Source organism: Oscarella lobularis, chromosome 11 (genome assembly GCF_947507565.1).
Source record: "Oscarella lobularis chromosome 11, ooOscLobu1.1, whole genome shotgun sequence".
Classification (NCBI taxonomy): domain Eukaryota; kingdom Metazoa; phylum Porifera; class Homoscleromorpha; order Homosclerophorida; family Oscarellidae; genus Oscarella; species Oscarella lobularis.
The window spans coordinates 143,757-168,896 of NC_089185.1; the positions used below are offsets into that span (position 1 = coordinate 143,757).

Here is a 25,140-nt window from a genome sequence, read left to right on the forward strand (position 1 = left end):
CCCGGACCAAGGAGAAGGAAAAAAACTCGCGCAGATTGTACTGTATAATGTGTGATTCGCTTAAATGAAAAACAGAATCCGCTAGAATTGGATCATTTGTCCCTAAAACAGAAAAAAATGAGCAACAAGTCCATTTTTTCTCCTTTGGCTTTTTTACCTTTCTCTTCTTGTCTCCGCCCAGTTCAAAATGCTTGCATCGCTTGATCGGGACCTGCTTCTTCATTTTGCACACTTGACATTCCATCCTTAGTACAATTTTCTTGGTCGTTTTCGCCTAAAACCAGGGCTGTAGACAAAAGGGGTCCCCGCGCCGATTCACGTACCTTCTTATGGAAAATTGGCTTCGTTTGACCGCCGTACCCTTTCTGTTTTCGATCGTAGCGCCTTTTTCCTATCGAAGAAGTCGCTCGAAGGTCGCTCGAAAGCTTTCACTCGCAACAGAACCGACCTTGAACGTAGAGAGTCGCTTTTCCGGCCTTATACTGCGACACCTTGTGCAGCGTATGCCTCTTGCACTTCATTCGGCAAAACGTCTTTCTCGTTTTCGGCACGTTAACCTAAAAGCGAGCGCGAGCGTCGGATGGCCGAGATTCGCCGAGATCTAAAAGCACCCACCATGATGTCCCCGCTAGCGAAAACACGCCTACCAACAAATCCCGGATAATACATTCGCACCTAACTGTACACAGGATCGCTAGAAAGAACAAAAAAAAGCGACAACAGCCCTATAAAACTTAAGCAGGCGGAATAATACTAAAACGAAGTTTCGAGATTGTCTTCATTACCTGCAGTTCTTGGTTGATATCCATTAGGCAAGCCATTCTGCTCAGCATCGTCATCATCCGGCACCTCGGGCGGTTTCTCACTTTCCGGCACGGGAGCTCGTTCCATTTTCGAACGACGAAGCTCCTCAATGCAAGGCTGAACAATTTCAGATATAACCTTGTCGTCGTCATAATCTCGATTGGCCAATGACTGCAAGTGTCCAACTACGTCTTCAAATTTTAATTTCAGTAATTCCTCTAGAAGAGAAAAGTTAGCAGGTGCGTTTATTTTTAATAGGCCAGGATTTACTTTGATGCAATTTGAGAACCCCGTAGGACGTTGCCGTGATCACAACTTCACCCAAAAACAAATACAAATCCCAAAGACGCAACGTTAAAGAAAACGGCGTCTATCCCCAAAAAATTCAAAATAAAAAAATTATTATTAACTAATAAACTCACTCGATCTAGAAAACACTGTAGGAACCATTTGGTTCCATATAAAGAAGGCTCGACGTCTTCTTTCGACTATGAAAAAGTATCAAGAGATTCAAAGGATAATCGAATGACTTTATTATATATACCAAATGCTTGTGCAACTTGGGTAGATACTTCTGTCGAACGCTTTTGTGATGATCAAAGGCTCGTAGGAGCTTCGGAAGACCCGGAACAAAATAACCTAAATAACCAATGCATAAACGCCACGCAAAAGTTATTAATTAACCGTGCATAGAATATTTGCTGTCTTTGAGAAGAACAACTAAAGCCCAAAACGCATCCTAGTGTAGAAAAAACTATAAAAAAGTCTCCAATTTTTATGCTAATCGATACCTCTTCATTGAGATACATAAGCAGGAGAGCGGCAATTCCACTCATACCCTGACAATATCCAACATGCTGCAAAATTAATCAATTTTTAATAAATTAATTGAATCTTTTGGCATCTTTACTTTGTTGTACATTGAATAGGCAGCCAAAATGTGAAAAAGAGCTTGTTGTCTTTATTAGGAAACAAATATAGATTAATTAAACTTTTTTATTTGAGCTCATACTTGACATTGTATCTCTCCCGAAACATGATATGATCGCGATACGTTCGATTCACGTCCAAATCGATTTGCCTTATATCCGGAGACACCTTCCGAGCCAATTGCCTCATATTCTTAATTAATTGCCTCTAGGGGACTTCTCTTTTCGACGACACGCGAACGATTACCTCGTAGACGCGCGGTTTCCTGACTTTTTCCAGTTCCAACAACTTCTGCCAGGCGGCCGATCGCAGCGAGTCGGGAACGCCCTTGAACATCCTCTTGCGTAGCTACGTGACGTCGCGCGTCAGAGAAAAGCCCGGGATACCGGCAAAATGACTGAGAGTCGAACCTTTTCGCTATCGCGGTATTTTTCCCACTTCGAGAGCATTTTATTCCACTTCATTTGCCGCTCGCGTTCGTGCTGAAGATATTTCTCGCTGTATCGAACTTCGGCCAGGTGCTTTTTACTAGAAAACGAATAGACTAAAGAGGAAGCGCGGCGATGACGTTTTCTCACTGTAAAAACCCGTGGCGATCTGTCGAAAGATAAACGTCGAAATTCGGATCCTCCCAAGGATCGATGGCCGCTCCCTCTTCGCGGCCCTAAAAAGGGAAAAAAATCGATTTCGAGCGTTTCCCGCGCGATTTCGCTACATACGCGATCGTATTTTGCTACAATGGCCGCTCGTTCGGCATCTTTGTCCGATTCGGTGAACGCGGCGATGGCAGTCGCGTCTTCACTCATAATTCTTCAATGATTTCGACGATTTCGAAGCGAAATCGAACCATCCGACGCCCGAAATCGATCGGGGTCGTTATATCGTTTAGAAAACGCCGCGACAGAGAAACGGTTGACGAGCAACGATCGTCGCTTCGACCCCAGCAGCGAAACTCCGCCCAGAATCTTTATGCGCATGCGCACTTTAATATGTCTAACGATTTGACGTCGGCGTGTGCGAGCGGTGACGTCAAAGTAGCACATACCGTAATTCCTTCGACTTCCTCGTTCGTTTAGCCCCCCGTATTTAGACTGTCGATGCTTTACTTGCTAAGGGAGCTGATCCCAATAGAAAATCGTCCGAAGGATTCGCTCCCTTGTGTCTAGCCGCCTTTTGGGGTCATTCGGATGTCTGCGAGACATTGTTGGAAAGGGGGTGAGTAGAGTAGGATGAGACGCGCCACTTCCCTTGAGATTTCCCCCAGTGCTGACGTAAACGGAACGAATACCGGGACTTTGTGGACGGCAGCTCATTGCGCCGCTTTCCAAGGTCACGGAAAGGCCCTGATGATTATAATGAATCACAGTCCCAATTTGACGTTGAAGGATCACGAGGGAAGGTGTAGACTTTTAATTAATGTAAGAGGGAAATGAATAATCATGATTGGTTCTTCAGAACAGCCGCTGATTTCGGATCGGCGCTTGATTCTGTTTGGCCATTCTTTGGGGGTACTGTACCATATAAAAGTTTATATACTATTGATTCTCCTATGATCTCAGCCAAAGGCTGCAAGAGAACCACAAAGGCAGATCTCATAGCCAAAAAAATAGTTAAAAAAGTACGCGTGGCTCTTACGTACTAAGTAATCAACAAAACAATAATCTTACCTTTGTAAGATTGCAAGTACGCCTTCTTCTCACGCTGCAACCGAATCACATGATCCACAGGCATATTTTTCAAGGCCTGGCTCAGCATACGTTCTAGAAACGCAGCCACTAAGACAGAGGGTCAAAAAAATAAATCACAACTTCTTTATTTATATATTCTTCCTGTTTCTGATAGGATTTAGCTGCTGGCGCCCACGGAGACGTACTGGGAGCAATAGAGGAAAATTCAAGTCTAACCAATAAGGGAGAGTCTAAAGCGAAACCGAGTTTTTCTCTTTGGAAATCGTGACGCTTGTTGCATGTCTGTTGCAGTAATTCACGCTCTATTTACGACTCGTTTAGACAGTAAATACAGTACATCCAACATTGGTTCAACATTTATTTAGCTTCTTGAAAGAGCTAAATATTTTTTACCAAGTCCTCGGGTGGAAGACCCTCATAGCAAATCCGATACACAGTAGAAAATAGTGGGTATCTAATGTAATAATAAAAATATTTTTTTATTATCATATTAAATTTACTTACTGATCGACCGTGCCCTTGGTTTGTAACAATTTGTATACTTCAATCGACGTCGGTGGTCCCTGGACTTTTTGACCGTTCAATAATTCCGCTTCCAATTGCTCAATAGACTTGAAAAATGAATCATTGCCTGTAATACTATAGCACTCACATTATTCATTATCATTACCTTCCTTGTCTTTGCTAATGCTTCGGCCACTTTGCGATTGCGTCCTCCGTAGCAAGTCGTCACTAGATCAGCAACACCGCAACTTTCCAAGAACGTCGCATCGTGTCCACCGCCAAAGAATTCCTTAGCAAAAGACACCATCTCCTTCAAACCGATTCGAATGACGGCAGCCTTTGTGTTGCCACCGTATCTGAGAGAGAAAAATAACAGATAAAAACGCCTCTGAGTGTCCGGGCCACTAACCCAAGACCGTCACATATTCCAGCGCCAACTGCTACAACGTTCTAGTTTTCAAGAATCGTCATCGCGCGTGAGAAAAGTATTTCCAACTGACTTTCAAAGCACCGCACAGCTCAACAGTTTGACAATCCGAACATATAGCAATGCGAAAGTATGACGTATGAAAAAGAGTCTGAAGAATCTTCCCGTGCTCAGCGTTCTTATAACCTAAACACAACAATTAAATAAATAAATAATTAATTAGTCATTTTTTATTTACCGATTGTTGCTTCGCAGAAATTCTCCGCTGCCACCTCGTTTGCCAAATTGGCTCCCATAAGCACGCAGCATTCCGAAATGCCCAATGCCTCTTCGATGACCGACGACGTCAACACGAGCCCTGTACCCTTGGAGTCGACTCCCTAGAAAAACACGTGCCATAGAGAATCGCGCCCATGGATAAAAACGAAAACGTCAAGAAAAAGACAAGTGGCGACCATTGGAACCTTGATCAGTGAAATGGCAAGTGCATCCTTGGTCACGTGACCTTTTATCTGCTTGCAAACGCCCTCGACAAACTGAGAGAGAAGAGAATAGCGAATCTCTCTCCTCAGTTCCACGACGTTTCGCTCACTTGATGAGGAAGGACGAAAATAAAGATGTTGGCACCTTCCGCTGCTTTCGCCGCATCCGGTATAGCAACCTCCGCGGCACACCACAATTAATTTCTGACGTCATCGAGGCGAGGGGACACCGAACTTACGACGTTTTCGGGAATTTTGAATCCCGGCAAATATTTGACGTTTTCGTGATCGTTATTGATGACGTCAGTCAATTTACGATCGCCTATCATTTCCTCGAAGACCCACATTGCCACGCGCTCCTCGAACAGGTCCGATTTCTTCACGTTTTCGCCGATAATACGAGCAATAGCCGATCCCCTAGCAAAACGACGTCGCAACAATTGCAAAAACGTTGCAAAGTTCTACCAATTTCCCGATCCAACGATGCAAACGCTGTACTTCTTCGCCGTTGCCATGCTTTCTTTTCTAGACAATAACGCTCCCACGTAAACGCGTGCGTACAGCGAATGACCTTTACACAGGCAACCTTTTTGCTGTGTGACAATCGACTAGGTCCCGGAAGAACGTGGTCGCGCTCTCATGTCCAAGCGACGACGTGCAAAGCCGAAGGAATCTCCGGAGGAGCATAAACGTTAGTTAACGTTTGCATGCAGATCGATTAAAAACCTTTTCGCTCCTAAGAACGTTGTCCCCGCGTGGAAAATTTCTGTTGCGACTTGTGTGGCAGTAAGACCATTCTAAAGCAAAGGGAACGACGCCGAAAACGCACGAAACAACGAAAGCCGCCCACACCTCGCTACAAAATAGATCCAGAAACGGGAAAAAAGCTCTGTCTCTGCAACGCCTGTGGTAGATACATCCAAAAAATCAATGAGTTGTATCGATTTACTACTGTAGGACTTTCATTTGGTCGACGACTTATTCGGAATCCTGCTACTGTTGTTTCATCCCTGTCTGAAAAGAAGAAGTTGGTAAAAAGAGCCGAGGAATTTGGACAGTCTTTGGCTAGGCTACTAAATGACGATGATGGTGAGAAAACTAATATACATACATACCGTTTTTTTGACGTAGAAATGTCCTAGCCGCTTTGCTCTATTGCTCCAAAGTGACTTCATCACCGTGTGGATGCATACAGAAGTATCTCACAGGAGAAGGTGAGCGTCACAATGGACTCCCAAGTCATTTCTTAGAAAAAAAATCTAGATGGAAGTGTGGACAAAACAAAAGCAGTTGGCTTACTGAATGTGTACCAGAGCGCTCTTCAGCTCTCAAGACAACCGTAAGCAGAGCTCCCCCTATGTTCTGTGTCCTAGAAACGCTTATTTAGAGGACGCAGAAGGCCGCCGGCTTATGATCAATTCGTCCAGGAGGAGCGAAAGCGTCTAAGGGATGAGTATCACTTTTGCGAGATCGCCGCCAAGAAAATACTTCGCTATTCGAATAACTTTCTCTATAAAGCGTTGAAGACGGAAGAGGGGGTAAGGAAATTTCCTAAGAAGAAACAAAAATCAGTGAATTTTCCGTCTCAGAAAAGTCGAGCCGAATTCACAAACGGAAAAAGTCGACGTCACGCGCTGAATTCATTTGGAGATTTATCTGGAATCGAGTGCTGTCCAATGAAATGCACTCAATCCATTTTGAAAATCGAGGACAAGGCAAAAGATTGGAGAAAACGATACGGAGAGCAAAAACAGATTGAAAATCGAGAGATTATCAGCGAAATGCTCTCCAGTCACTTCTGCGACAATTTCATACAATTAGTCACCGGATGCACAGACTTTGCAATTCGTGTGGTCAAAGAACATCTGAAGAAAGGAATTCCATTGGATTATCGAAACGTAAAACGAAAGCGTTTCGTCGAAGAAGAAGAAGAAGAAGAAGAAGACATAGGGTCTGAAGAAGAAGAGGAAAACAAATTGACGTCACAACGCAAACCAATTACTAGATCAAGAAGCAGTATTGACTCCGCCCTCACTGACTTCTTTGTGGAAGTGTTACCATCAAAGCGAAAGCGTCTCACTCCAAAAGATGACGATGCTCCTCCTTATCTTGGCCCCGGTGCTATGCACGTGTTCGCCGCCGAGGCTGCAGCAGCCTGCGGAAACTTTTGACAAATTAAAAATACAGTGTTTTGCGTTAATTAACTATTGATTATTAATAATGATTTTTGGGGGGTGTTCTTTAGTCCACAATCAGTTCATCTACGGCCCAGTCTTCGTAACTTCCATCAGGAAGATATCGTCGAATAATCATAGGAATTCTTTTCTCCCTAGTGCATCTTACACTTACATTTGACCCATAGACAAGAAGTATCTTACTTCAATTCCTTTGTGGCTATCTCCAAAGGATCGGTTTCGCCTTCAAGTTCGACCATGACAGGGGCACCCATGCTAAAACAAGGATATAGCTACATTGTAGCAATTCTTTCTTGATTTCACCTAATTTGCAACGCTCTCGTTCCCAATATTCTCGCTCTTTCATATTTCGTCATAAACGGCGTTGTCGTCTTGCCTCCCGACTCTCCTACTCCCCCACGTGCCGTCTCACCTTTTCGAAAAATCATAAACACGTCTCTAAGCTATTTACTGCGCTTTCCGTACCCCCGTCTGGCAGAATTTCCACTTCGGGTTGTTCCTGAGAGAGTTCGATGAAGAAAAAACGTAGAAAATCGCGCGAAAAGACGCTCTACCTCGTCCACGATGTCGTCTGGCTCCATTTCTTCGCCGTAATCGTCACCCACACTAAAAAACGCTTTCTTGATAGCCAAGACGAACTTGCACGACGTCATTACTCTTCAAAATCCTCTTGATCAGACATTTCGAGACGTTCGACGCCGAATCGACGGGACTCCAACCTACGGGCTCTAAATTTCGTGTGTTGCGCAATTTTGCTTCACTTGCTAACTTTCAAGCCGTCGATAAAGAAGCGATATCTGACCCAAAATGCCAAAGAACAAAGGCAATTCCCTACGAGTCCCAAACAGACGTTTCCGTTTAATATTCTTCCTCGCAGGAAAGGGAGGCAAAAATCGGCGACGAGGCAAGAACGAAAACGAGTCGGAAAAGCGAGAACTCGTCTTCAAAGAGCACGGACAAGGTAAACGTCGAAGAAACAAAGGCTGTAGGCTCGCAACATTCTATCTCTCCCGTTTACGCAACGCGCAGAATATGCGCAAGTCACGAAAATGCTTGGCAACGGTCGACTCGAAGCGCTCTGCTTCGACGGAGTCAAGCGACTGTGCCACATCCGCGGAAAACTGCGCAAAAAAGTGCCGCGAACATCCTAAATTAAACGAAGAGAATCATTTGATTTCGCTTTCAGGTTTGGATCAGTCAAGGCGACGTCGTTCTCATCGGTCTCAGAGATTATCAGGTTAGAAAACACGTTGGGGGAAAAAGGGGGGCGTGGTTCATCATATCCTTTCAGGATTCCAAAGCTGACGTCATTATGAAGTATACCACAGACGAAGCTCGCAATCTGAAAACGTACGGCGAACTTCCGGAGCACGGTGAGTTTTCTCTCCTTTTCTTCGCAGTCAATGGAATAATCCGACTACTGTAGCTAAAATCAACGAAACTGAGATGTTTGGCGAAGGAGAAGATGAAGACGTTGCCTTCGAAATGGGATATCAGGAAGATCTCGATTCTGAAGATGATGACGTAAGTGAACTCCAATTGAAAAATAATTTCGACTAAATTCTCTTCTTTTTCGTTTAGTGATTACGATGAAGTGTCGATCTGAAATGAGTGATTGGAGTTTAGGGGACTGCTTAGTAGATTTTTTTCGCCAATCTAAGAATACGTGTAATAATAAACTCCGTCATTGTCTTTCCACGCTGAATGTGTACTCAAAATTATGCGTTTCCTGCAGCGAGACACACTTGGCTATTCGCGCAATCCAATTCCTACAAAAACTTACGTGGCAGGCTTGACTTCGGTATTTCACTGTGCAGCAGCAATCATTAGATGCCGTTTGAGCGTCTAAAAAATCGATCAAAATCGATGTAGGGGTGCTTTTCTTCTTACCAAGCGACCAGAGATAGGACATGGTTTGCTTTGGCGTGACGATTCGTTCGTTCAAAGCGTGCAAAGGCTTCGACTCGGCGGAGAAGCCTTCACAGCTCACGGATAGAATCGACAGAACGCACGGGAAAACATTCTTGAATAGTAGCTGCAAAAAACGACTGGGGGACAGAGAGAAATAGAAATAAGTCGGCGAAAATTCAAAGAGACCTTACCCGCTTGATGATGACGCAGCGTGCAGTTGATGGGACGACGAAAAGGGACGAAAAAACGTGAGATTCATTGGGCAATGCAGCAGCGGATTAACCCAAAGACACGAAACAACGACCTAAATCAAAAAAGACTAGTGAGAGATGCGAGTAAACCTCACATACGTCGGCTTTGCGAGAGTCGCCCGTTGCACCAGCACTGCTACCAACAACTTGCATATCTATATGAATTACGCGCAGAGGATCGACGGGCGGGAGACTAATTTTAACAGGAGCTCCATCTTCGGCCACGACACTAATCAAATTCACAACAGTTTCCTCTGAAAAAATAATACCTAAACCCTAGTTAGCCACGAATGCGTGTAGAGCACCTGTATCGCTTTCAATGACGGCACCGGTCAGACGTTTCACCGAAACAAACGGCGGTAAGACGAGATCGAGACAAGACAATCCCGATATTCCCTTTTTTCCGGATTTAACCGAGAGACGAATCGATTGGACGACATCCACGAGTAAGAAATCTGCACGAAAAGGTGCACGTCAGCTCTAAATTTGCCGTGCATAAAGAAACCTCCGTGTAGAGGCTTCAGACAGACTTCGACGTCCGTCTTTCTGGGCAGAATAACGAGCCCCTGTTTTCTTCTAGGCATCGGTATACAGGGCAAAATGTACTGCAGAGAACCTATCTCTATTTCCAGCCCCCGAATATAATACTGTCCTTCATCTTCAACCTAAAAAAAATCGGAAAAAATTCGAAAGGGAAAACGAAGGAGGCTACGCTTACTTTTCCGCGAACCAATACCGTATTAAAACCCGGTTTCAACTCACCAGGACTTTCCACTTCGAGCCAAATCAATTCAAGATTTTCATCGTCGTCATTATCATTATCCTCATCATCATCATCATCATCACCATTCTCCTTATTATCCCCCTCCTTTTGCTCCTGATTCAAAGCGTCTATACTGTCTCCTTCAACCAATTCCCTGCGGCTTTCACTATCTTCTGATTTCTGATCCGAGCCGTCGTCTGCGAGAAGATTAATACTTCCGCACGATGCCGACGTTGCCATGGAATCGGTACGACAATACACGTCCAATTTATCGCTTTCTGATCGACTGCTCGTTCTTCGTTTGCGATTCGGCTTGTTTTCTTCCATCACTTTCGCCACGACGGACACGTCCGTCAATCTCCGATCGACGTCGCGTGGTTCCTTTACGGGAGACTCGAGCGCCGAGTGCTTGCAATGCAAACTGAGAGAGATTCGATTAAATCGAATAGGCTAAACAAGAAAATTACGCATCGGTGATTAAATAAATAAATAAATAAATAAATAAACGGTGCGTTCTCGCCTTAATAAGCGAAGAGCTGAGCTCAATAGCCACGACAGCGTCCTCATCTGTACAAAATACACTATCATCGCTTGTAGGTCGAACGCCATGTAACTCAAAAACGACTTCAAAGGGCAAGAGAACGGTGGACAAGTCTACAAGCCCAATTAAAGATGTAAAGGCATGTAAGTTAGTTTACCAGGCATTGCCGCTACTTTGAGTAATTCCTCATAATAATGACTGTGCGTGCTATCAGGCAACGACGGATCAAAACAAGCTAAACTAGAGCACGTACTCGCATATCTAAAATTTTACATAATAATAATACGAATTAATATTTAGGTGTACTTTTCAATGTGACCCATTTTTAAGAGGCAATCGGCCAGAGGTACGAGTACGTTCGCTGACAACAAATACCAGCGTTCAGCGTCATAAATCTGGCAAGCCTTTGTGAGTAAAGGCTCGGCGACGCTGTAGTTGCCTCGAGCTCTGAAGACACGGGTATATATTACGTCACGTGAGCTCACCCTCGTACAAATTAAATAGAGCCAATTGATGACCGACTTGAGCGGCGAAACGTCTTCGTCCAATGTGAGAATACGCGTCCAACGTCTTTTGACCCAATTCCTTCACAGAATACATAGTATTATAGATTTAATAAGTTATGGTGTACCAAGTAGAGTGCGTGGAAATCTGACGCCGAACAAAGTGCCGCCTGGAGACGTAGACTATCTTCAGACGCCCCAATACCTACGTATTTCTCATAGTTAAAAAATTAATAAAATTAATTATTTATTTTACCTCCTTCGTCGCTACCCATTATACCGTGCATTAAATCAATAGCGCATTCAGACAAAGACGCGTGCTTTCCGTCTAAAGCCTTGCACAACGTTCCCACTAACTGTAGCTGAAACATACAACAATAGCAACGTGTTCTCTTTCCCTCTCTCTTTACCCACCTTTTCCCAAGCGTATTTCAACATATTCGCTCTCAACATGAACATTTTCTCGTGCGCAATTTCCTTCTCGTCGGCGAGACCCAACTCAACGGAGCTCAATTTCTCCAGCTCAGATAATATTTGCACGCAACTCAAGTACACCCACACGTGAGAACCCCCATCAATGATAGGAACCTAATATACGCAAAGAGTATATATATATATATCAAGATAGAGAGAGAAAAACCTGAAGAAATTTGAGTTCTTGTAGGCAGCCGTGCATGAAGTTGAACGCTCTCTCGGCGATTCCAAAACTTCGTTTCATGGCAAACAGAAGCATTGATTGTCGTAGAAATAAATAATTTCGAAACTGTAGCAAGTTGCACGATCTCTCTTTAATGAGATAGCGTTGGGCTCGAATGCCTTGACTGGTGACGCGAAGACACGCTCCATACCAACTGCGACATTCGACGGCAAAAGTAGACAACCAGGAAGGATATTCTGAAAAAAAATCATATTGATTTTTATATAATCCCTATTAGATGGAGACCTCCTGCGTTGGTATTAATGACGTATTGGGAAAACATAGCATCCAATTCGTCGTACTGAATCAGAGCGTCTTCATACAAAGTCAGCATTTCAAAAACAAAAGATAGTTGTTCCTATTAAATTAATAATATTAGATTATTCATCTCACGTTTCTTTCTCTTGCCTGGAGTATGAAGTAGTCGCAAAAGTTCCACGGCTTTGTCATTCGTCTTTCCCTCATCGATCGAACGACTTCTTCGAGACGCGGAAGATTGCGCGTGAACGATTGGAGAAGGAGCTGTCGGATTCGAGACAGTAGAGCCTGCCACGATTCCAATAATCGCGTCTCCTGATGCTGAGACGAAAATTTCAACTGAATACATCTACACGAAAAAAATCTCCAAATATTTCAATTGAAAAAAAATCTGCTTCGCGCCTTTGACTTTGAGCGGATTTCGAACAGAAATCGTTTTTGATTTTTTCTATGATATTGACTCTCGGTTTTGCGAACGGTGACGATTCGTGCTGAGACACGACAACGACGAGCCAATCGAGAGCGAGATTGTTGGAGAGAAGATCCAACCAGCTACTAATCTGATCTTTGACCCCGTTCTTGTACTGTTGAATGTCCTGCATGCAATGAATTCCACAAATTAGTCAATGTATTCTTTGTTCTACGTTGCATTCTGTCCAGAATAGATGCAAAAATGGATATTCGTGCAGATTTATGGATTTGTCGATTGGATTCGTCGCGATTAGGTCTTCGCTGAACGGGACGAAGTTTGGGTCCAAGGAGAGCTTTATTGCGTCGCGACCGTGTGATCTATAGGGCACGCGTCGGTGAAGAATAGAAATGTTATGCGAAAACTTTACCTTTGCCACGTGACGGCTTCCGTTGGCAAATTCTGCGCCAATTGAGAGTGGAAAGAGGAAAATAATGCCGGATCTCCGTGATCTAAAGCCATTGCTTATTTCGAACATCAAAAAAGTGTAGCGTACAGGTGACAATCGGCTTTAGATCGCTTTTCGCATTGACAGCCATTTAGTTCGTGTCCGGGAGTTCAGTCGACGTCGGTTTCCCGGTTTGTTTTTTCTCGCCAACGCTTTTCCACTTGCCTCGCATCGCCCACAGCTCGACGAGCTGCGTGAGATCGATAGAAAGCTATCCGACGTTATTTCTCCAACCAAATACGACCATCGCAGAGTAAATTGATCTTGTTATCGTCTCCCTGGATACGATGCCGAACCTCGGGCGCCGTATGCGTCGCTCTTTTGTCCGCTCCTTCGTCGTCTTTACCGCTATCTGCATGTTTGCCATGTTTCTTTACGTCCTGATCGATCAGAACGTCAGCGAGCGACCGAATTTGGAGAAACTGCGCCAAGTGCGAGCGAATGCGCTCCAACGACGATTTCTTCGCGAGACGAAGAACAGAGTGCAGGCCGTCGCTCGAAACACGTCTCATCGTCTGCCGTCGTTAGAAAAGAAACCCGTCGGTCCGGTTGGGAAGGTAAACGAAGCGGATCTTTTGGAGAAGAATCCCATCAAGTATTATTTATGGAAGAGCAACAATCTTCCCTTGCCAAATTATAATGTCCACGCCTTCTATTATCCGTGGTATGGCACGCCTGACGTCGATGGCGAATATATACATTGGAATCATCCCTTTTTGCCTCATTGGAATAAGGAAGAGACGGCCAAGTATCCGAGTGGAAAGCATCAGCCTCCGGATGACATTGGCTCAAACTTCTACCCGGAAATTGGGGCGTATAGCTCAAAAAATGAGACAGTCGTTCACTTGCACATGTATCAGATAAGACTGGCGGGCATTGGGGTTGCAGTTGTTTCGTGGTATCCTCCTGACAAAAAGGACGACAATGGGAAAAGTCTCGACAGCGTCATGCCTCTCCTACTCCAAGTTGCGCACGAGCACAAACTCAAAATCGCCATTCACAGCGAACCGTACAAAGAAAGAGATGCCACGCACATGAGAAACGACATCGTCTACTTCATGGATAAATACGGCAATCATCCAGCAATGTATCGTTTCAAGAAGACCAATGACGTATCATTGCCCATGGTCTACGTCTATGATAGTTATCTCACCGACACTCAAGACTGGATTGACTTGCTTCAGCCCAACGGAAAATCGACAGTACGCGGCACGAAGTACGACTGCGTCTTCATCTCTCTTCTCGTCACAGACAGACATAAAGGGCTCATTGAACGAGCCAATTTCGATGGGTTCTATACGTACTTTGCAGCAAACGGCTTCACGTACGGAAGCACGCACCGAAACTGGCCTCAGCTGAAAGAAATCGCCGACAAAACGGGCAAACTCTTCATTCCCAGCATTGGACCCGGTTACGTCGACACGCAAGTGAGACCGTGGAACGGGCAAACGACTCGCGATCGCCAGTCGGGGATGTACTACATGAACTCGTTTCAGGATGCGCTCAGACTTAAACCGCCCATCGTTTCTATAACGTCATTCAACGAATGGCACGAAGGGACCCAAATCGAGCCAGCCGTGCCAAAGAAAACGCCTCAATTCACCTACCTTGATTATGGCAAGCAAGGGCCTCTTAGTTATCTCGAAGCGACTAGGCATTACGCCAGTTTAGTTGGACACCAGTAGAGGTACTTGTACAGTTTCTGCTTTGATATCCGTTGCACAATAATAGTACGAACGTCATTGGAGCTCTAGTGTTTCCATCGATCCCCATCTGCGGCCGAAGTTGAGCTTGACGGGAAGTGGTATAGTAATCGCGACGGCCCCTTCCATTTCTCGCCGAAGAATTCGTCCCAGTTTCGTGACGACCTCTTGGCGAACGTCGTAAACGAGTTCGTCGTGCATGTGAAGAACGAGCGACGCGTCGTCTTTAAGGCCTTCGTTGAGAATCGCCGCGTCGACGTTGATCATTGCTCGTTTAACCAAATCGGCTGCGGATCCTTGAACCGTGCTATTAACCGCCTGCCTTTCCGCTTGGCTTCTCTCATTTGCATTCGTCGATTTAATCGCCGGTAAATAGCGTCGCCGTCCCATAAGAGTCTCCACGTATCCGAGCTCCCTGCACCTGTCCACTGACGACCGCAAAAACGACTCGAGCCCTTCGTATTTTGATTTGAACGACGTCATGAAGCGAGCTGCTTCCTCCTCCTTGACGCCCAGCTGTTCTGCAAGTCCTTTCGCTCCGATTCCGTATATCATTCCATAGCAAATTTGTTTAGTCCATTGCCGCTGATCAGCCGTCACGTCGTCGACTCCGACGCCAACCCATTCGCTGGCTATCGAACGGAACACGTCACCGGCACGGGAAAAAATCTGAATCAACTTTTCATCCTTCGACAAGTGGGCTATGAGTCGGAGCTCGAGCTGGCAATAGTCGGCAGCGACGAGAACGCATCCCGGCGACGCAACGAACATATCCCTCATGCAAATCTTTCGCGTATCGCATCCAATATCGAACTCCTTTGGAACGTTCTGCAGATTCGGGTCGCAGACCGCAATTCTTCCCGTCGCCGTGTGAGTTTGACACGTAGCAAAAACTCTGTTCTCCGCTCGATCCCTCTGTCGTTCTTTAGCGAGAGGAAGAAGGGTCTTTGTTACCGCATTTTCGACTCTTCGCCATTCCAGTATCACGCCGGGTAGACGATGTTCGGTAGCGAGTTTTTCTAAGACACCTTTCGCCGTGCTAAATTGTCTCAACCGGCGAATGCGACCGAGTCCCATAACTTTCTTACCTCCGCCACTCGGATCCGGCGGGGGTAATTTGAGTTCATGAAAAAGAACGGTCGAAACGTCTTCAGGATTGTTAAGAGAAAACTGGCGACCGGCTAGTTGATGCGCTTCAACTTCCAGCGACGATAGTCGCTCGTGAAGAATACCCGACTGCCGTTTGTACTCCTTGGCAGAAAAGCCCAATCCGTGCATTTCCATTTGAGCTAGAGACACGACGGCCGGCATCTCTACCTCGTGAAAAGCTTCGATTAGACCGTTTTGGTCGAGTTGCACTTCGAGCGAGTCCATTAGAGGCAGAAGGAGAACGGCTTCGGCGCAAGCCTTGAGTCGAGCCGGGCCAGGATTCGTTGCCATGAAAGCGAGCCCTTCACCTTTGCGTCGGTCAAATTCTTCCGATAGATAGTGCTTCAGCAGCTGATGAAGGTTCTTCTCCTTGCCGTCCGGTTGCAGCAGCCAGTCGCCGACGTTAGGATCTCTCAAAACGCCGGAGAGAGAAACTCCGCACGTTTGAGCGAATTTCTTTAGCTGGGTTTTGACACCGAACAGAATTCGAACTGGACAAGTAGAGGCTTCGCGAAGAACAGCGGCGACGGCGGAAAGCCGCTGGCTTTGGCTCAATTCTGGATCAACACCAGCTTCGGCGAGACTGTCGCCACTCTGAGAAGACGGCGGCGAACTAGAACAGGGAGCGAAAGATACGAAATACGCATCCCTCGGCTGCCAGCACACGGCCATCCCTAGAATGACTTCGGATCCATCGGGAGCTGAATATCCAGTCGATTCGGCACCCAATTTCTGCTGCTGCGCTCGCTGCCGCCTCGTACCGATATTCGACGATCCGACAAGTCGAGAGGAAGCCAAAGCGACAGAACAGCGTTTCTGACCTTTCCACTCGGATAGAAACGTTTCAAACAAATCCTTATGAGCGGCTACGTCAATAATAGAAAACGTAGAGCCTCCGCCAATGGACGATTGCGACAGCGCGTGACTCGACTCAACAGCAATTTCTCTGGTAGTCTTTTTTTGACTCGACTTTTCTGCCTCGTGGCAAGCAGCTGCCATCAGTTCCAACGTTTCGAAGCTGAATTCTGGCATAGAAAAACTGCGTCGACCTACGGCGCCGTCAGGCGTGACGGGAAGTATAGGAGACCCAAATTCGACCACATTTCTCCACCGACGCGAAGGGCGAGTCGTAGCGAAAGCGGGAGTCGACACAGAAAACGAAGCAGCAGCCGACGTCGAAGCTGGCGAACTGTGGGCCACAGAAACGGTCTTTGCTCCAAATAGATCACAGGTCGAATCTGGATCTTGCGGCGAAATTCCATCACCAGGCGAAGCTACAGCAGCGTTCAGTGGCTCAGCCTCCGAAGTGGCCAAGGCAGTCGTAGGTATCGAAGCGGCTTTTTCTTCATCATCTGATGCAGACCCAGTAGCAGCAGCGGCGTCTATATTGACGTTGTCGCTCAACACGAGCTCTCTCGCTTCTCGGACAATTTCCGAAGCCGCTTCAGCTTCCGTCATCTTCACTTGCAGTTGATTGACCCAACTCCAGCTTCTCTCGTCGTCCTTGGCGCTCATGAACGGCGTCACTTTCCTCAGAGTCGTTTCAATTTCGACAGGCGACGCCAAGGCAATCGACGCTAAAGTTCGATATCCGGCATTGTAGAGAGTTCTCGCACGCTGCCCATTCAACAACGATATCTGAATCAATTCGCACAACTCCCTCTCGACTCCAAAACAGAGTCGACTCTGAAACTGCGACAGAAGCAATTCCATATTCTTCCAATTTAGCCGCTGACAAAAGATCGTCACCATCCCAGCAAAAGTAGCAGCCGACTGTTGAAGCGACTGAAGAGGACCCCTCGCGACGCCGTAGCGCTCGGCGACAGCACCGAGCGGCGCTTCGTGAACAAGCTCATTCAACGCCATCGCCATAAAAAACCGACGATGAACGTCGGCGACGGCTTTCTGCTGCGCGTCGCGTTCCGTAATCCTCCCGTAGACGGCACGAGCGAGAAACGATTCCTCGACGCCGACGCGATCGGCAACGCGTCGCATGTCGGGCGGCAATTTTTCCCACAAGCGCAAGAACTGATACCAATTCGGATTCGGCCATTGTCTCTGTAGAAAAATAGGCGTCACTTGATAAACGAGATGAAGTTCGTTTTCCAAGACGAATCCTTTGCGAGCGCATTGAAGCTCTTTTAAAACGACGCACGCTTCTTCCGGCGACAGAGCCGACGCAAGGCAAGCGGCACCAAACTGCGTCGGCTGATACGACTCTCGATCGTCGCCGCCGCCGCCGCTGTAGCGCAAGAAAATAAATTCGTTCTTCTGCAAATAGACAAGCGAATCGGCGACAATTTTTTTGACGGCATCGACGTCGCAACCGAGCGCTTTTCTCTCCGCCGCTAGCAGAGTGCACGACGTATACGTTTCCACGTCATCGGGAGTGAGAGCGACTCCGCCGGCGATGACTTCCAAGAGCGCTCGTTTCATCGCTCCGTCGTCGTCGAGAAGACAACTCTTGACTGGAGTCAGCGTCGATTGGACGAGAGACATACCCTTTGCTCTTTCCGTCTCCTTACAAACGAGCACGCTTTCGCCGCTCGTGTCGACGCCCTTTCGTCCCGCTCGACCCGTCATCTGCTTATACGTCATCGTGTCGAGAAGACGACCGTGAAAAATTGGCGTACGAATTATGACGCGTCTCGCCGGTAAATTGACGCCCGACGAGAGCGTCGACGTGGCGACGACGACGCGAAGAGCGCATTGACGAAACCCCGTCTCGATCACTCGTCGTTCGTCCATCGTCAAACCGGCGTGATGAAAGGCGACGCCTTGAGAAACGATGACGGCGAGGCGAGGATCCAATCCGACTGGCGTATTCTTTAGCTGCTTGAGAACATCGTCGACTTTGTCAGGATTATCACTACTCAGCTTTCGACTAATATTGAGTGCCAGGTTTTCGCACTGGATTTTTGTGGGACAGAAAACCAAAACGGATTGTCCAGCTGTGACCGTTTCGCGGCACAATGCAATGACGCCGTCCGGGTCATCGTTCCCGGCATCTAGATCGCGTATCATCTCCATTTCTTTATCGTAGATTGCGTTTCCGACTTTGATGTACTCCGTCAAAGGCACGGGCCGATAATGGGTATTATATAATTCCGCGTCAAGCCAAGACGCCAGAGTAATCAAATTCGGAAGTGTCGCACTCATGCCCACAATCTGAATGGGATTGGGAGATCGCATGCAAACGAACCGAATCTTTGTCAAAAGCAATTCGAGTAAATAGCCGCGAGACGGATCGCCAGCCATGTGTAGCTCATCAACAACAACGACGCCTAATTGACTTAGTTCTTTCTCCTCGACGAGACGATTTATCATACTGTTGGCTTTCTCGATTGTGCAGACGGCAATGTCGCAGCGCGCGAGACCCCCTTTGGGACTTTGAGTGCCGACGAATGCTTCGACAGTCAATCCGACGCCTCGAAAAAGATTCTTCAAGTAGGCCGTCTTTTCCATCGTTATACTAACAAATGGAAGTATAAAAATCGCTTTCTGTTCCGTCTCAAGAACTCGTTTCAGTATAAGAAGCTCGGATACGAGAGTCTTTCCGGCACTCGTTGGCGCCGAATAGACGAGATTCCGTCCCTGGAGTGCCTTCGTTTTTTGCAAGCATTCCGCCTGCCATTCAAACATCGACACGATACCGAAATCTCTGTATTTCTTCAGAACAGCGTCAGGCAAAGACCACGACGACATAAGAAGATCGGTTTGACTAAGGGAAGACGTTGAAGATAACGACGCGTTTTTCGACGTCGTCGCGGCGTGGAGCTCCGATGCCGTCACGAAGCCAGATGCCGACGACGAAGACGACGACGTTGAAAATGTCACGCCTTCTAAGAGACTCGATCCGACGGCGCGAAGGCTGCTCGTTTCTTTTGCGGGAGGCGTGAGGACGGGCTTTGCTATCGATTCGCGCAGTTCGCGGCGTTTTTGCGCGGCGCTCGTCTTTCTTTTTGCTTTTTTCTCGTCGTGTCGTTGTTTTCGAGGCTCGGCGATGCCTTTCGTTGAGGTTTTCGGCTTCGCTGGAGCAGATTCGGACGATGCATGGAGCTTTCTTGGTAATTTCGAGCGCAAAGGGTAATCTCGCGTGTTTATTCGCTTGCGAGAAGACGATGCCGACATGGAAAGAGGACGTAGCTGAAGCTAAGTGCTCCTCATCAATTCAAATTCAGTCAAACGTTATCCGGGATGGACCTCGCACGTGCTCACTATATATCTATGCGTTCTTGCATCTTTTACGCTGTTTCGCTAATTTGTATGCAGCAACAGCACGTTTCCTCTCCTTTTCCATATGTGCTATTTGCATCGTATCCTTCTTGTTTTTCGCCTACAAAAAATACATTATTTGAAGATTATAAAAATATTCTTCTTCATCATACTTCAGTTCCTTTTTTAACACCTCTTGGAGCGACGAGTAAGGGCGGAGCCTGAACAACTTCTCCAAATCGAACTTTATCTACACTTCCGTTATTAATTAATTAAAAGTCTCGCTTATGTGTAACAAATGTTCTTCACCTTTCACAAATTCCTCTTTGCCTTCAATATAAACGTCGCTTTTCTTTTTCCTTTTTCTTCTCTTCTCGGTTCGTTCTTTCATTACTCTGCAATGCAACGCACTTTAGATAAAGAATGACCAATAGCTGGCAATAAAATCAACCTCTTTCTCCTTTCAGATGTGGAAGTCTTGGACTGAATCTGTCTTCTCACTATTTCCGTCGTTTCCTTATCAATGCGATCGAAATAAGTCTCCACGTTCTCTCCTTTCCGTTGCTTGAAGCTAGTCCGTTGATTGAAGCTAGTCGACCTAGACTCCTCTTTCATTCGCCCAAAGCTATTATCTTTATCGATTCGTCGTTCCTCGGGTAACGAGTCACTGTCAGAGAGCGAGATCTCAACTCCGTCTTTGAGAAACATGCTGCTCGTAAGAGCTCCCAGCCCCTTTCTCTTCTCCTTTCGCTTTTTCGAAGCCTGTTTCTCGTCGCTTTCTTCATCGTCATGAGAAGGAGGAAGGTCGACGACTCTAAACAAGCAGGATCAGGCTATCTGTTCTATTCGTCTACGTGTTCTGCCTACTTTTTGATTGCTTTGTGACTGCGTCGCTTCGAAAAGGGATCGATGGCTTTGACTCGTTTGTGACGGCCGACCCGACCCATCACTTCCAAGATCGATCTACGCCAAGGCACAGATGACACAGTCGGGATTCGGGAATTCCACGAGCGCGCGCGAAGCGTTGAAGCCCCCTGCCCGCGGTTCATTTGATTTTCCTATGTTTCAAAAACACAACAGCAAAAGGTAACCAAATAGACTACTCAAATTTCATCATGCCTTTCGTATCCTACAATTCTTTCATTTCCTTTTTAAACGTCTGTCCAAAAGATTTCCAGAGTTTGGGATTCGATTCGAGGCAAGTGCAACCGCAGCCAGAGGGACAGACGTGTTGATTGGTAAACCAGTTTCGCATGTGAAGTACGTGTCCACCGTGTCCGCAAGCCAAGCAAACACTGGACGAACCTTAAACGATTTGTCCACTTTATCAACCTGAAAATCAGACGGCTAAATGTCACGAACCTTTAACTGGAATTCGACAAATAGAACACCGAAATCCGTGCGTTCGACATCTCTCGCATACAGCTCCACTCAGCAGATTTCCGCATTGCGAACACTTGACGCAAAAACCTAAAAAAAATACAATAAGCAAACTCAATGCTCCAACAAAACACTCTGCTGACCAATTCCGTTATCCCCGTCCTGAGAACTGTTCGACATGTGCTTCAATACCTCAAGACGTTGTTCCAATAATCCCCATTTAAGCAAGACATCGGCATACACGCGACGAAATTCGTCATACTGTCGCGAACGACTAGGATCAAGAAGGTAACCGTTCTGCAAATGATTGAATTGCTCTTCGTCCGGATCCGCCCACTCAATCGCTCCTTCAGACGAGGAAAAGGGCTGCAAATGATTCCAACTACTGACACCAACTGCAGGAAAGCCGTGAGTTGGATCAAGCAGTCCAGGCATGTAGTTCCAAGCGGGAGATTCCGACAAACTCGGAGAGGGCAACACGGAAGGATTGAGATGCTATAAATCGGTAAAAACAAATGCGTATGATCGAGAATGCATCACGAACCGTATTGGAGTCTGAAGTAGAACTTTTTTGTCGAGCCAGAGCAGGTGGCTCTGGAAGAAGACGAAGTGACATCACCGGCCTGTCCTTCGTCGAATTGATCCGCCACTTGTCGTTCTCGTACAAAGATATCACAGACGTGATCATTGCTAACGTTTGAACGTCTCGCTGTTTCTCGTAGTGCTCCAAACTAGAAAGACAACATAGACCATGCCAGCTCAATCTAACTGTGGACATACATTGACATAATCATGTCTCGTCCAAACGGATAAAAGGCCCAAGGAGGTCCGTCGTCCGCTCCACTGCGACCGACGCCAAATAGCTTCGAATCGAGAACGAGTTCCAGAAGTTGCCACATTTGAACGAGATCCTGACGGCTCTCATTCGCCGCTGACAACGCATTCAATTGACATAGGGTCTCGGCCATTTCGACATTATTTAACCTGCAATCAAAATTTAAAATATTCCCGAGTGGGTTTGGATTCACGTGCCTGTAACTTTCCGCCAGGGATCGACTGAAGGGAAGAAGATAGTGCAAGTCTCTTATAACGACGGGTCCAACGTAGAGTTTCGATAAATTAGCAACGTTAATCTTGGATCTCGTTCGTTTCGACGCGTGGTAATAACTGTGAAGAGAAACGGCTGATTGATCTCGGCTTCCGATGCTTGGCGACGTAGAGTAAAATTTCGCTGAATCGTTCGTCGTTCCGCGACGCGACAATGACGAAGAAGTCGGCAAAGACGACCCTTGTACGAGAATTCGATTCTTAATCGTGGAAGAAGTCCACTTGCGATGGGCGCCGAGATCCGCGAGAGCACTGCATCAATTTTCAAAAAAAATATTTTTAAAAAAAGAGCAAAAGCATACCGGGGAGTCTTATCCGCTAAAGCAGGAACGTTAAGCAGATGAGGACGAGTAAAGACGACAAGAAGACCTAAAGTCAATAATAATTAAAGATGAGCTATTTTCAATCGGTAACTGACCATTTGCACAGAAGCAGGCCCCAGACGTTCGAGGAAAAGGAATATGTGCATCAAGTGAGCTACCATATGTAAACGCAGTCGTTGCTCTAGTCGTCTTTTCTAAGCCAGAATCTTCAACGCTTTGTTCAGGCGTCTGAGTCTTCAGAGCGCATCATAATAATTGCCTAAAGCGAGTTACCCATTCTGTACCGTCTGCTTTTCTAGTTGAGTAACGAGTCGTCGAAGGCACGCTTCTAAGCAAGGTCTGTGATTATTCACCAATGACTGAGCCGTTTCATCCAGTGCCTGCAAACCGAATACATAAGGTTAAAATATCGATTAGCTTCGGTCTCACTTTCTTAAGCGACGACTTCGTTGCTGTGTCGATGGTCGACTCTTCGGAAAATTGAAACGACGGAACCGCTTTGTTTGGATACAGTTCGGGAAAGCTGATACAAAGACGAACGAACTGCGACGCAATACGAGTCACAGTCGTGCACGTCCTATTGGCCGCATTCAGCTGAAAAAAAACACATAGTCAATTTCGACTCAATCAATTAATTAATTACCCTTTCGACAGTGCATCCCGGTATGTCTTTTCTCATGAGCGCAAATTCCTGACTGAGAGTATGCGGAGTCTGAAGAAGTTTGAGATCATCGTCGGGATTCTTGTTCTCCATTCTATTCGCGTTCTCAGTCGCGACGTTAGACGATGACCCCGCCTCTCGTTTCGCATTCCAAGACGTATCCGGAGCGTCTAGATCTTTTACGTCATGTCCGCACGCCTTTTAAATAAATAAAAAATTAGAATTTCAATTTTCCTAGCAATGGGCTTACAGTTTGGTGTTGAGCGCTAATTTTCCACAATCTCAACGTCTGATCTTTAGACCAGGTTACTAGCTGATATGCCGAAGCCATTTCGCCTCCCAAAGACGACGACCGATTGACTCGCCACGCAAAATCGGGCACACTATCCGTGTGACCGTCGAACGCGTGAACCGGCTCCGTGATAGTCGACTTGCTAGCGGCGAGACTCCATAGAAGCGGCGCCACGTGCTCTTCGCGTCTCAACTGTGGCACCTTCAGCGTAACAACGCCAGACCCAAACGGCTAAAAGAATTATTAGATACGCGCATTCGCTATCAAAAAAGACCGACTGTAAATTTTGCTCGCCACACTGGCATTCCAACCGATAATACACATTTAGCCGTTCTAGGCGACTTGACATCCCAAAGCTGTAAAAAATCCCAAAAGAATAAAAAAAACAATTAGAAAAAAATGTACTCACCTTGACAGTTGAATCCTGACTGGCTGACGCCAAAATATTTCTGTCTTGCCGACTCCAATCAAGACCGTGAGTTTTCAGCGTGTGAGCCGCAATATAAGTGACAGCCGTTCCCGCTCTCTGCAGAAAATAAACATTAATGAAAATCCACATAGAATCCTTTCTTGCTTTTCGGTCCCAAACTCGAACGTCGCCATCGTGCGACGACGCTAAGAAATTTTCATCGTGACGATTCCATTTGACTTGAGACGCTCCCGCTAAAAAATAAAATTGAAAAATACTCCCCAAGTCACTTTTCCCTATTTACCAACGGCCTTCCACGTCATTACAGGCCGTTGAAACTCTCTAACATCAAAGTTAGATAACGCAGTCATATACATATATCTTAGCAGGACCTCGTATCCCATATATGAACATAAGTATCCGCTGAACACGATACAAAGAGAGCTGGATGATGAGGACACCAACTCAAATCACTTTCAGACAGTCCCAGTGAGAAATAAATGATTTTTTATATATGCAAATACCTTATAGCTCTCGTGTGACCCTTCACGGATCTCACAAGTGGCTTTTCTGCTTCTACGTTCCACAAGTCGACGTGTTGAGAAGACTGGCAGAAAATTATTGGTCAAAATTGAATTACTTAGACAACTAAAATATTGCCTACCGTGGATACTATTAAACGTTCGCTGCTGCCGGGATGAGAATTCCAGTCGATTGCTGTGACGTCAAATTTTGTACTTCTTGGCAATTTTCGCGTTGGCGAGAGCGATTCGATATCGACAATGCCGAGAAATTTGCGCCTAAAAACGCCGAATTTGCAAAAAGAACGAGATCGATAGTCGATCGACTCACGTTGCGATCACACAATGACTTCCGCTCCCGTTTACAGCCAACGTGCTGCTCTAAAACCAAAGCGTGACGATGGATATTAGCATTGCAGCAGTCTTGCTTACTTGCCAGTCCAATTTGGTCCCTGCGTCTCGATGCAACGACGTCGTCTTCTTTTCTTTGCTCATTTGTCTCGTCTCGT

At 46.2% G+C, this 25,140-nt stretch overlaps 12 protein-coding genes across 14 annotated transcripts; 4 read left to right on the forward strand and 8 right to left on the reverse strand.

Annotated features, from left to right (window-relative positions):
- Positions 1–26: 26 nt before the first annotated feature.
- Positions 27–683, reverse strand: LOC136192907 (uncharacterized). The gene is made up of 5 exons (XM_065981660.1): positions 616–683; positions 449–557; positions 324–391; positions 158–274; positions 27–102 (listed from the first exon to the last, which is right to left on the reverse strand). Exons 1-5 carry the CDS (start codon positions 667–669, stop codon positions 82–84), a joined length of 369 nt encoding a protein of 122 aa, XP_065837732.1. The 5' UTR covers positions 670–683; the 3' UTR covers positions 27–81.
- Positions 645–2,711, reverse strand: LOC136192901 (USP6 N-terminal-like protein). The gene is made up of 12 exons (XM_065981651.1): positions 2,454–2,711; positions 2,313–2,398; positions 2,145–2,262; positions 1,981–2,082; positions 1,817–1,926; positions 1,715–1,763; positions 1,596–1,661; positions 1,489–1,543; positions 1,349–1,443; positions 1,227–1,292; positions 1,075–1,174; positions 645–1,022 (listed from the first exon to the last, which is right to left on the reverse strand). The coding sequence occupies exons 1-12, from the start codon at positions 2,538–2,540 to the stop codon at positions 754–756; spliced, it is 1,203 nt and encodes a 400-aa protein (XP_065837723.1). The 5' UTR covers positions 2,541–2,711; the 3' UTR covers positions 645–753.
- Positions 2,614–3,782, forward strand: LOC136192904 (uncharacterized). Of its 2 annotated transcripts, XM_065981657.1 has the most exons (7): positions 2,614–2,768; positions 2,825–2,949; positions 2,999–3,133; positions 3,190–3,242; positions 3,294–3,352; positions 3,411–3,521; positions 3,577–3,782. In XM_065981657.1, exons 1-7 carry the CDS (start codon positions 2,724–2,726, stop codon positions 3,688–3,690), a joined length of 642 nt encoding a protein of 213 aa, XP_065837729.1. In that variant the 5' UTR covers positions 2,614–2,723; the 3' UTR covers positions 3,691–3,782. The 2 variants fall into 2 exon arrangements, with proteins under 2 accessions (XP_065837729.1, XP_065837728.1); XM_065981656.1 differs by having other exon boundaries at positions 3,190–3,352.
- Positions 3,704–5,429, reverse strand: LOC136192903 (glycerol-3-phosphate dehydrogenase [NAD(+)], cytoplasmic-like). 2 transcript variants are annotated; one of them, XM_065981654.1, is made up of 10 exons: positions 5,301–5,429; positions 5,075–5,252; positions 4,946–5,014; positions 4,818–4,889; positions 4,592–4,733; positions 4,427–4,539; positions 4,336–4,376; positions 4,093–4,282; positions 3,927–4,033; positions 3,704–3,876 (listed from the first exon to the last, which is right to left on the reverse strand). In XM_065981654.1, the coding sequence occupies exons 1-10, from the start codon at positions 5,348–5,350 to the stop codon at positions 3,801–3,803; spliced, it is 1,038 nt and encodes a 345-aa protein (XP_065837726.1). In that variant the 5' UTR covers positions 5,351–5,429; the 3' UTR covers positions 3,704–3,800. The 2 variants fall into 2 exon arrangements, with proteins under 2 accessions (XP_065837726.1, XP_065837725.1); XM_065981653.1 differs by having other exon boundaries at positions 4,809–4,889.
- On the forward strand, positions 5,262–7,077 carry LOC136192900 (uncharacterized). Its single transcript, XM_065981650.1, has 7 exons — positions 5,262–5,526; positions 5,577–5,744; positions 5,793–5,924; positions 5,978–6,049; positions 6,099–6,174; positions 6,223–6,373; positions 6,425–7,077. Exons 1-7 carry the CDS (start codon positions 5,475–5,477, stop codon positions 7,004–7,006), a joined length of 1,233 nt encoding a protein of 410 aa, XP_065837722.1. The 5' UTR covers positions 5,262–5,474; the 3' UTR covers positions 7,007–7,077.
- Positions 6,962–7,771, reverse strand: LOC136192906 (probable DNA-directed RNA polymerases I, II, and III subunit RPABC2). The gene is made up of 6 exons (XM_065981659.1): positions 7,687–7,771; positions 7,585–7,636; positions 7,496–7,529; positions 7,334–7,442; positions 7,214–7,285; positions 6,962–7,164 (listed from the first exon to the last, which is right to left on the reverse strand). The coding sequence occupies exons 1-6, from the start codon at positions 7,710–7,712 to the stop codon at positions 7,077–7,079; spliced, it is 381 nt and encodes a 126-aa protein (XP_065837731.1). The 5' UTR covers positions 7,713–7,771; the 3' UTR covers positions 6,962–7,076.
- Positions 7,765–8,728, forward strand: LOC136192905 (eukaryotic translation initiation factor 1A, Y-chromosomal-like). The gene is made up of 7 exons (XM_065981658.1): positions 7,765–7,853; positions 7,908–7,991; positions 8,060–8,163; positions 8,217–8,267; positions 8,322–8,403; positions 8,457–8,554; positions 8,612–8,728. The coding sequence occupies exons 1-7, from the start codon at positions 7,838–7,840 to the stop codon at positions 8,612–8,614; spliced, it is 438 nt and encodes a 145-aa protein (XP_065837730.1). The 5' UTR covers positions 7,765–7,837; the 3' UTR covers positions 8,615–8,728.
- On the reverse strand, positions 8,627–13,072 carry LOC136192896 (trafficking protein particle complex subunit 10-like). The gene is made up of 22 exons (XM_065981644.1): positions 12,920–13,072; positions 12,794–12,875; positions 12,599–12,743; positions 12,357–12,550; positions 12,105–12,303; positions 11,943–12,054; positions 11,640–11,893; positions 11,414–11,587; positions 11,256–11,361; positions 11,128–11,204; positions 10,990–11,081; positions 10,803–10,943; positions 10,654–10,757; positions 10,476–10,609; positions 9,911–10,405; positions 9,698–9,857; positions 9,498–9,647; positions 9,292–9,446; positions 9,133–9,245; positions 8,921–9,078; positions 8,814–8,875; positions 8,627–8,759 (listed from the first exon to the last, which is right to left on the reverse strand). The coding sequence occupies exons 1-22, from the start codon at positions 12,960–12,962 to the stop codon at positions 8,715–8,717; spliced, it is 3,195 nt and encodes a 1,064-aa protein (XP_065837716.1). The 5' UTR covers positions 12,963–13,072; the 3' UTR covers positions 8,627–8,714.
- Positions 13,005–14,616, forward strand: LOC136192897 (glycoprotein endo-alpha-1,2-mannosidase-like). The gene has a single exon (XM_065981645.1). It carries the CDS (start codon positions 13,159–13,161, stop codon positions 14,554–14,556), a length of 1,398 nt encoding a protein of 465 aa, XP_065837717.1. The 5' UTR covers positions 13,005–13,158; the 3' UTR covers positions 14,557–14,616.
- Positions 13,610–20,947, reverse strand: LOC136192895 (DNA polymerase theta-like). Its single transcript, XM_065981643.1, has 5 exons — positions 20,806–20,947; positions 20,390–20,752; positions 20,248–20,333; positions 20,112–20,188; positions 13,610–20,059 (listed from the first exon to the last, which is right to left on the reverse strand). Exon 5 carries the CDS (start codon positions 19,852–19,854, stop codon positions 14,611–14,613), a length of 5,244 nt encoding a protein of 1,747 aa, XP_065837715.1. The 5' UTR covers positions 19,855–20,059; positions 20,112–20,188; positions 20,248–20,333; positions 20,390–20,752; positions 20,806–20,947; the 3' UTR covers positions 13,610–14,610.
- On the reverse strand, positions 19,949–20,885 carry LOC136193009 (coiled-coil domain-containing protein 137-like). The gene is made up of 5 exons (XM_065981798.1): positions 20,806–20,885; positions 20,390–20,752; positions 20,248–20,333; positions 20,112–20,188; positions 19,949–20,059 (listed from the first exon to the last, which is right to left on the reverse strand). The coding sequence occupies exons 1-5, from the start codon at positions 20,883–20,885 to the stop codon at positions 19,949–19,951; spliced, it is 717 nt and encodes a 238-aa protein (XP_065837870.1).
- A 36-nt stretch (positions 20,948–20,983) lies between the features above and the next one.
- On the reverse strand, positions 20,984–25,136 carry LOC136193346 (GATOR2 complex protein WDR59-like). The gene is made up of 21 exons (XM_065982231.1): positions 25,064–25,136; positions 24,963–25,012; positions 24,775–24,910; positions 24,635–24,717; positions 24,503–24,583; positions 24,415–24,452; positions 24,276–24,364; positions 24,111–24,227; positions 23,980–24,057; positions 23,660–23,932; positions 23,392–23,607; positions 23,178–23,342; positions 23,033–23,128; positions 22,844–22,982; positions 22,728–22,794; positions 22,351–22,677; positions 22,099–22,302; positions 21,863–22,049; positions 21,462–21,813; positions 21,301–21,408; positions 20,984–21,243 (listed from the first exon to the last, which is right to left on the reverse strand). Exons 1-21 carry the CDS (start codon positions 25,124–25,126, stop codon positions 21,068–21,070), a joined length of 3,045 nt encoding a protein of 1,014 aa, XP_065838303.1. The 5' UTR covers positions 25,127–25,136; the 3' UTR covers positions 20,984–21,067.
- Between the last annotated feature and the right edge of the window lie 4 nt (positions 25,137–25,140).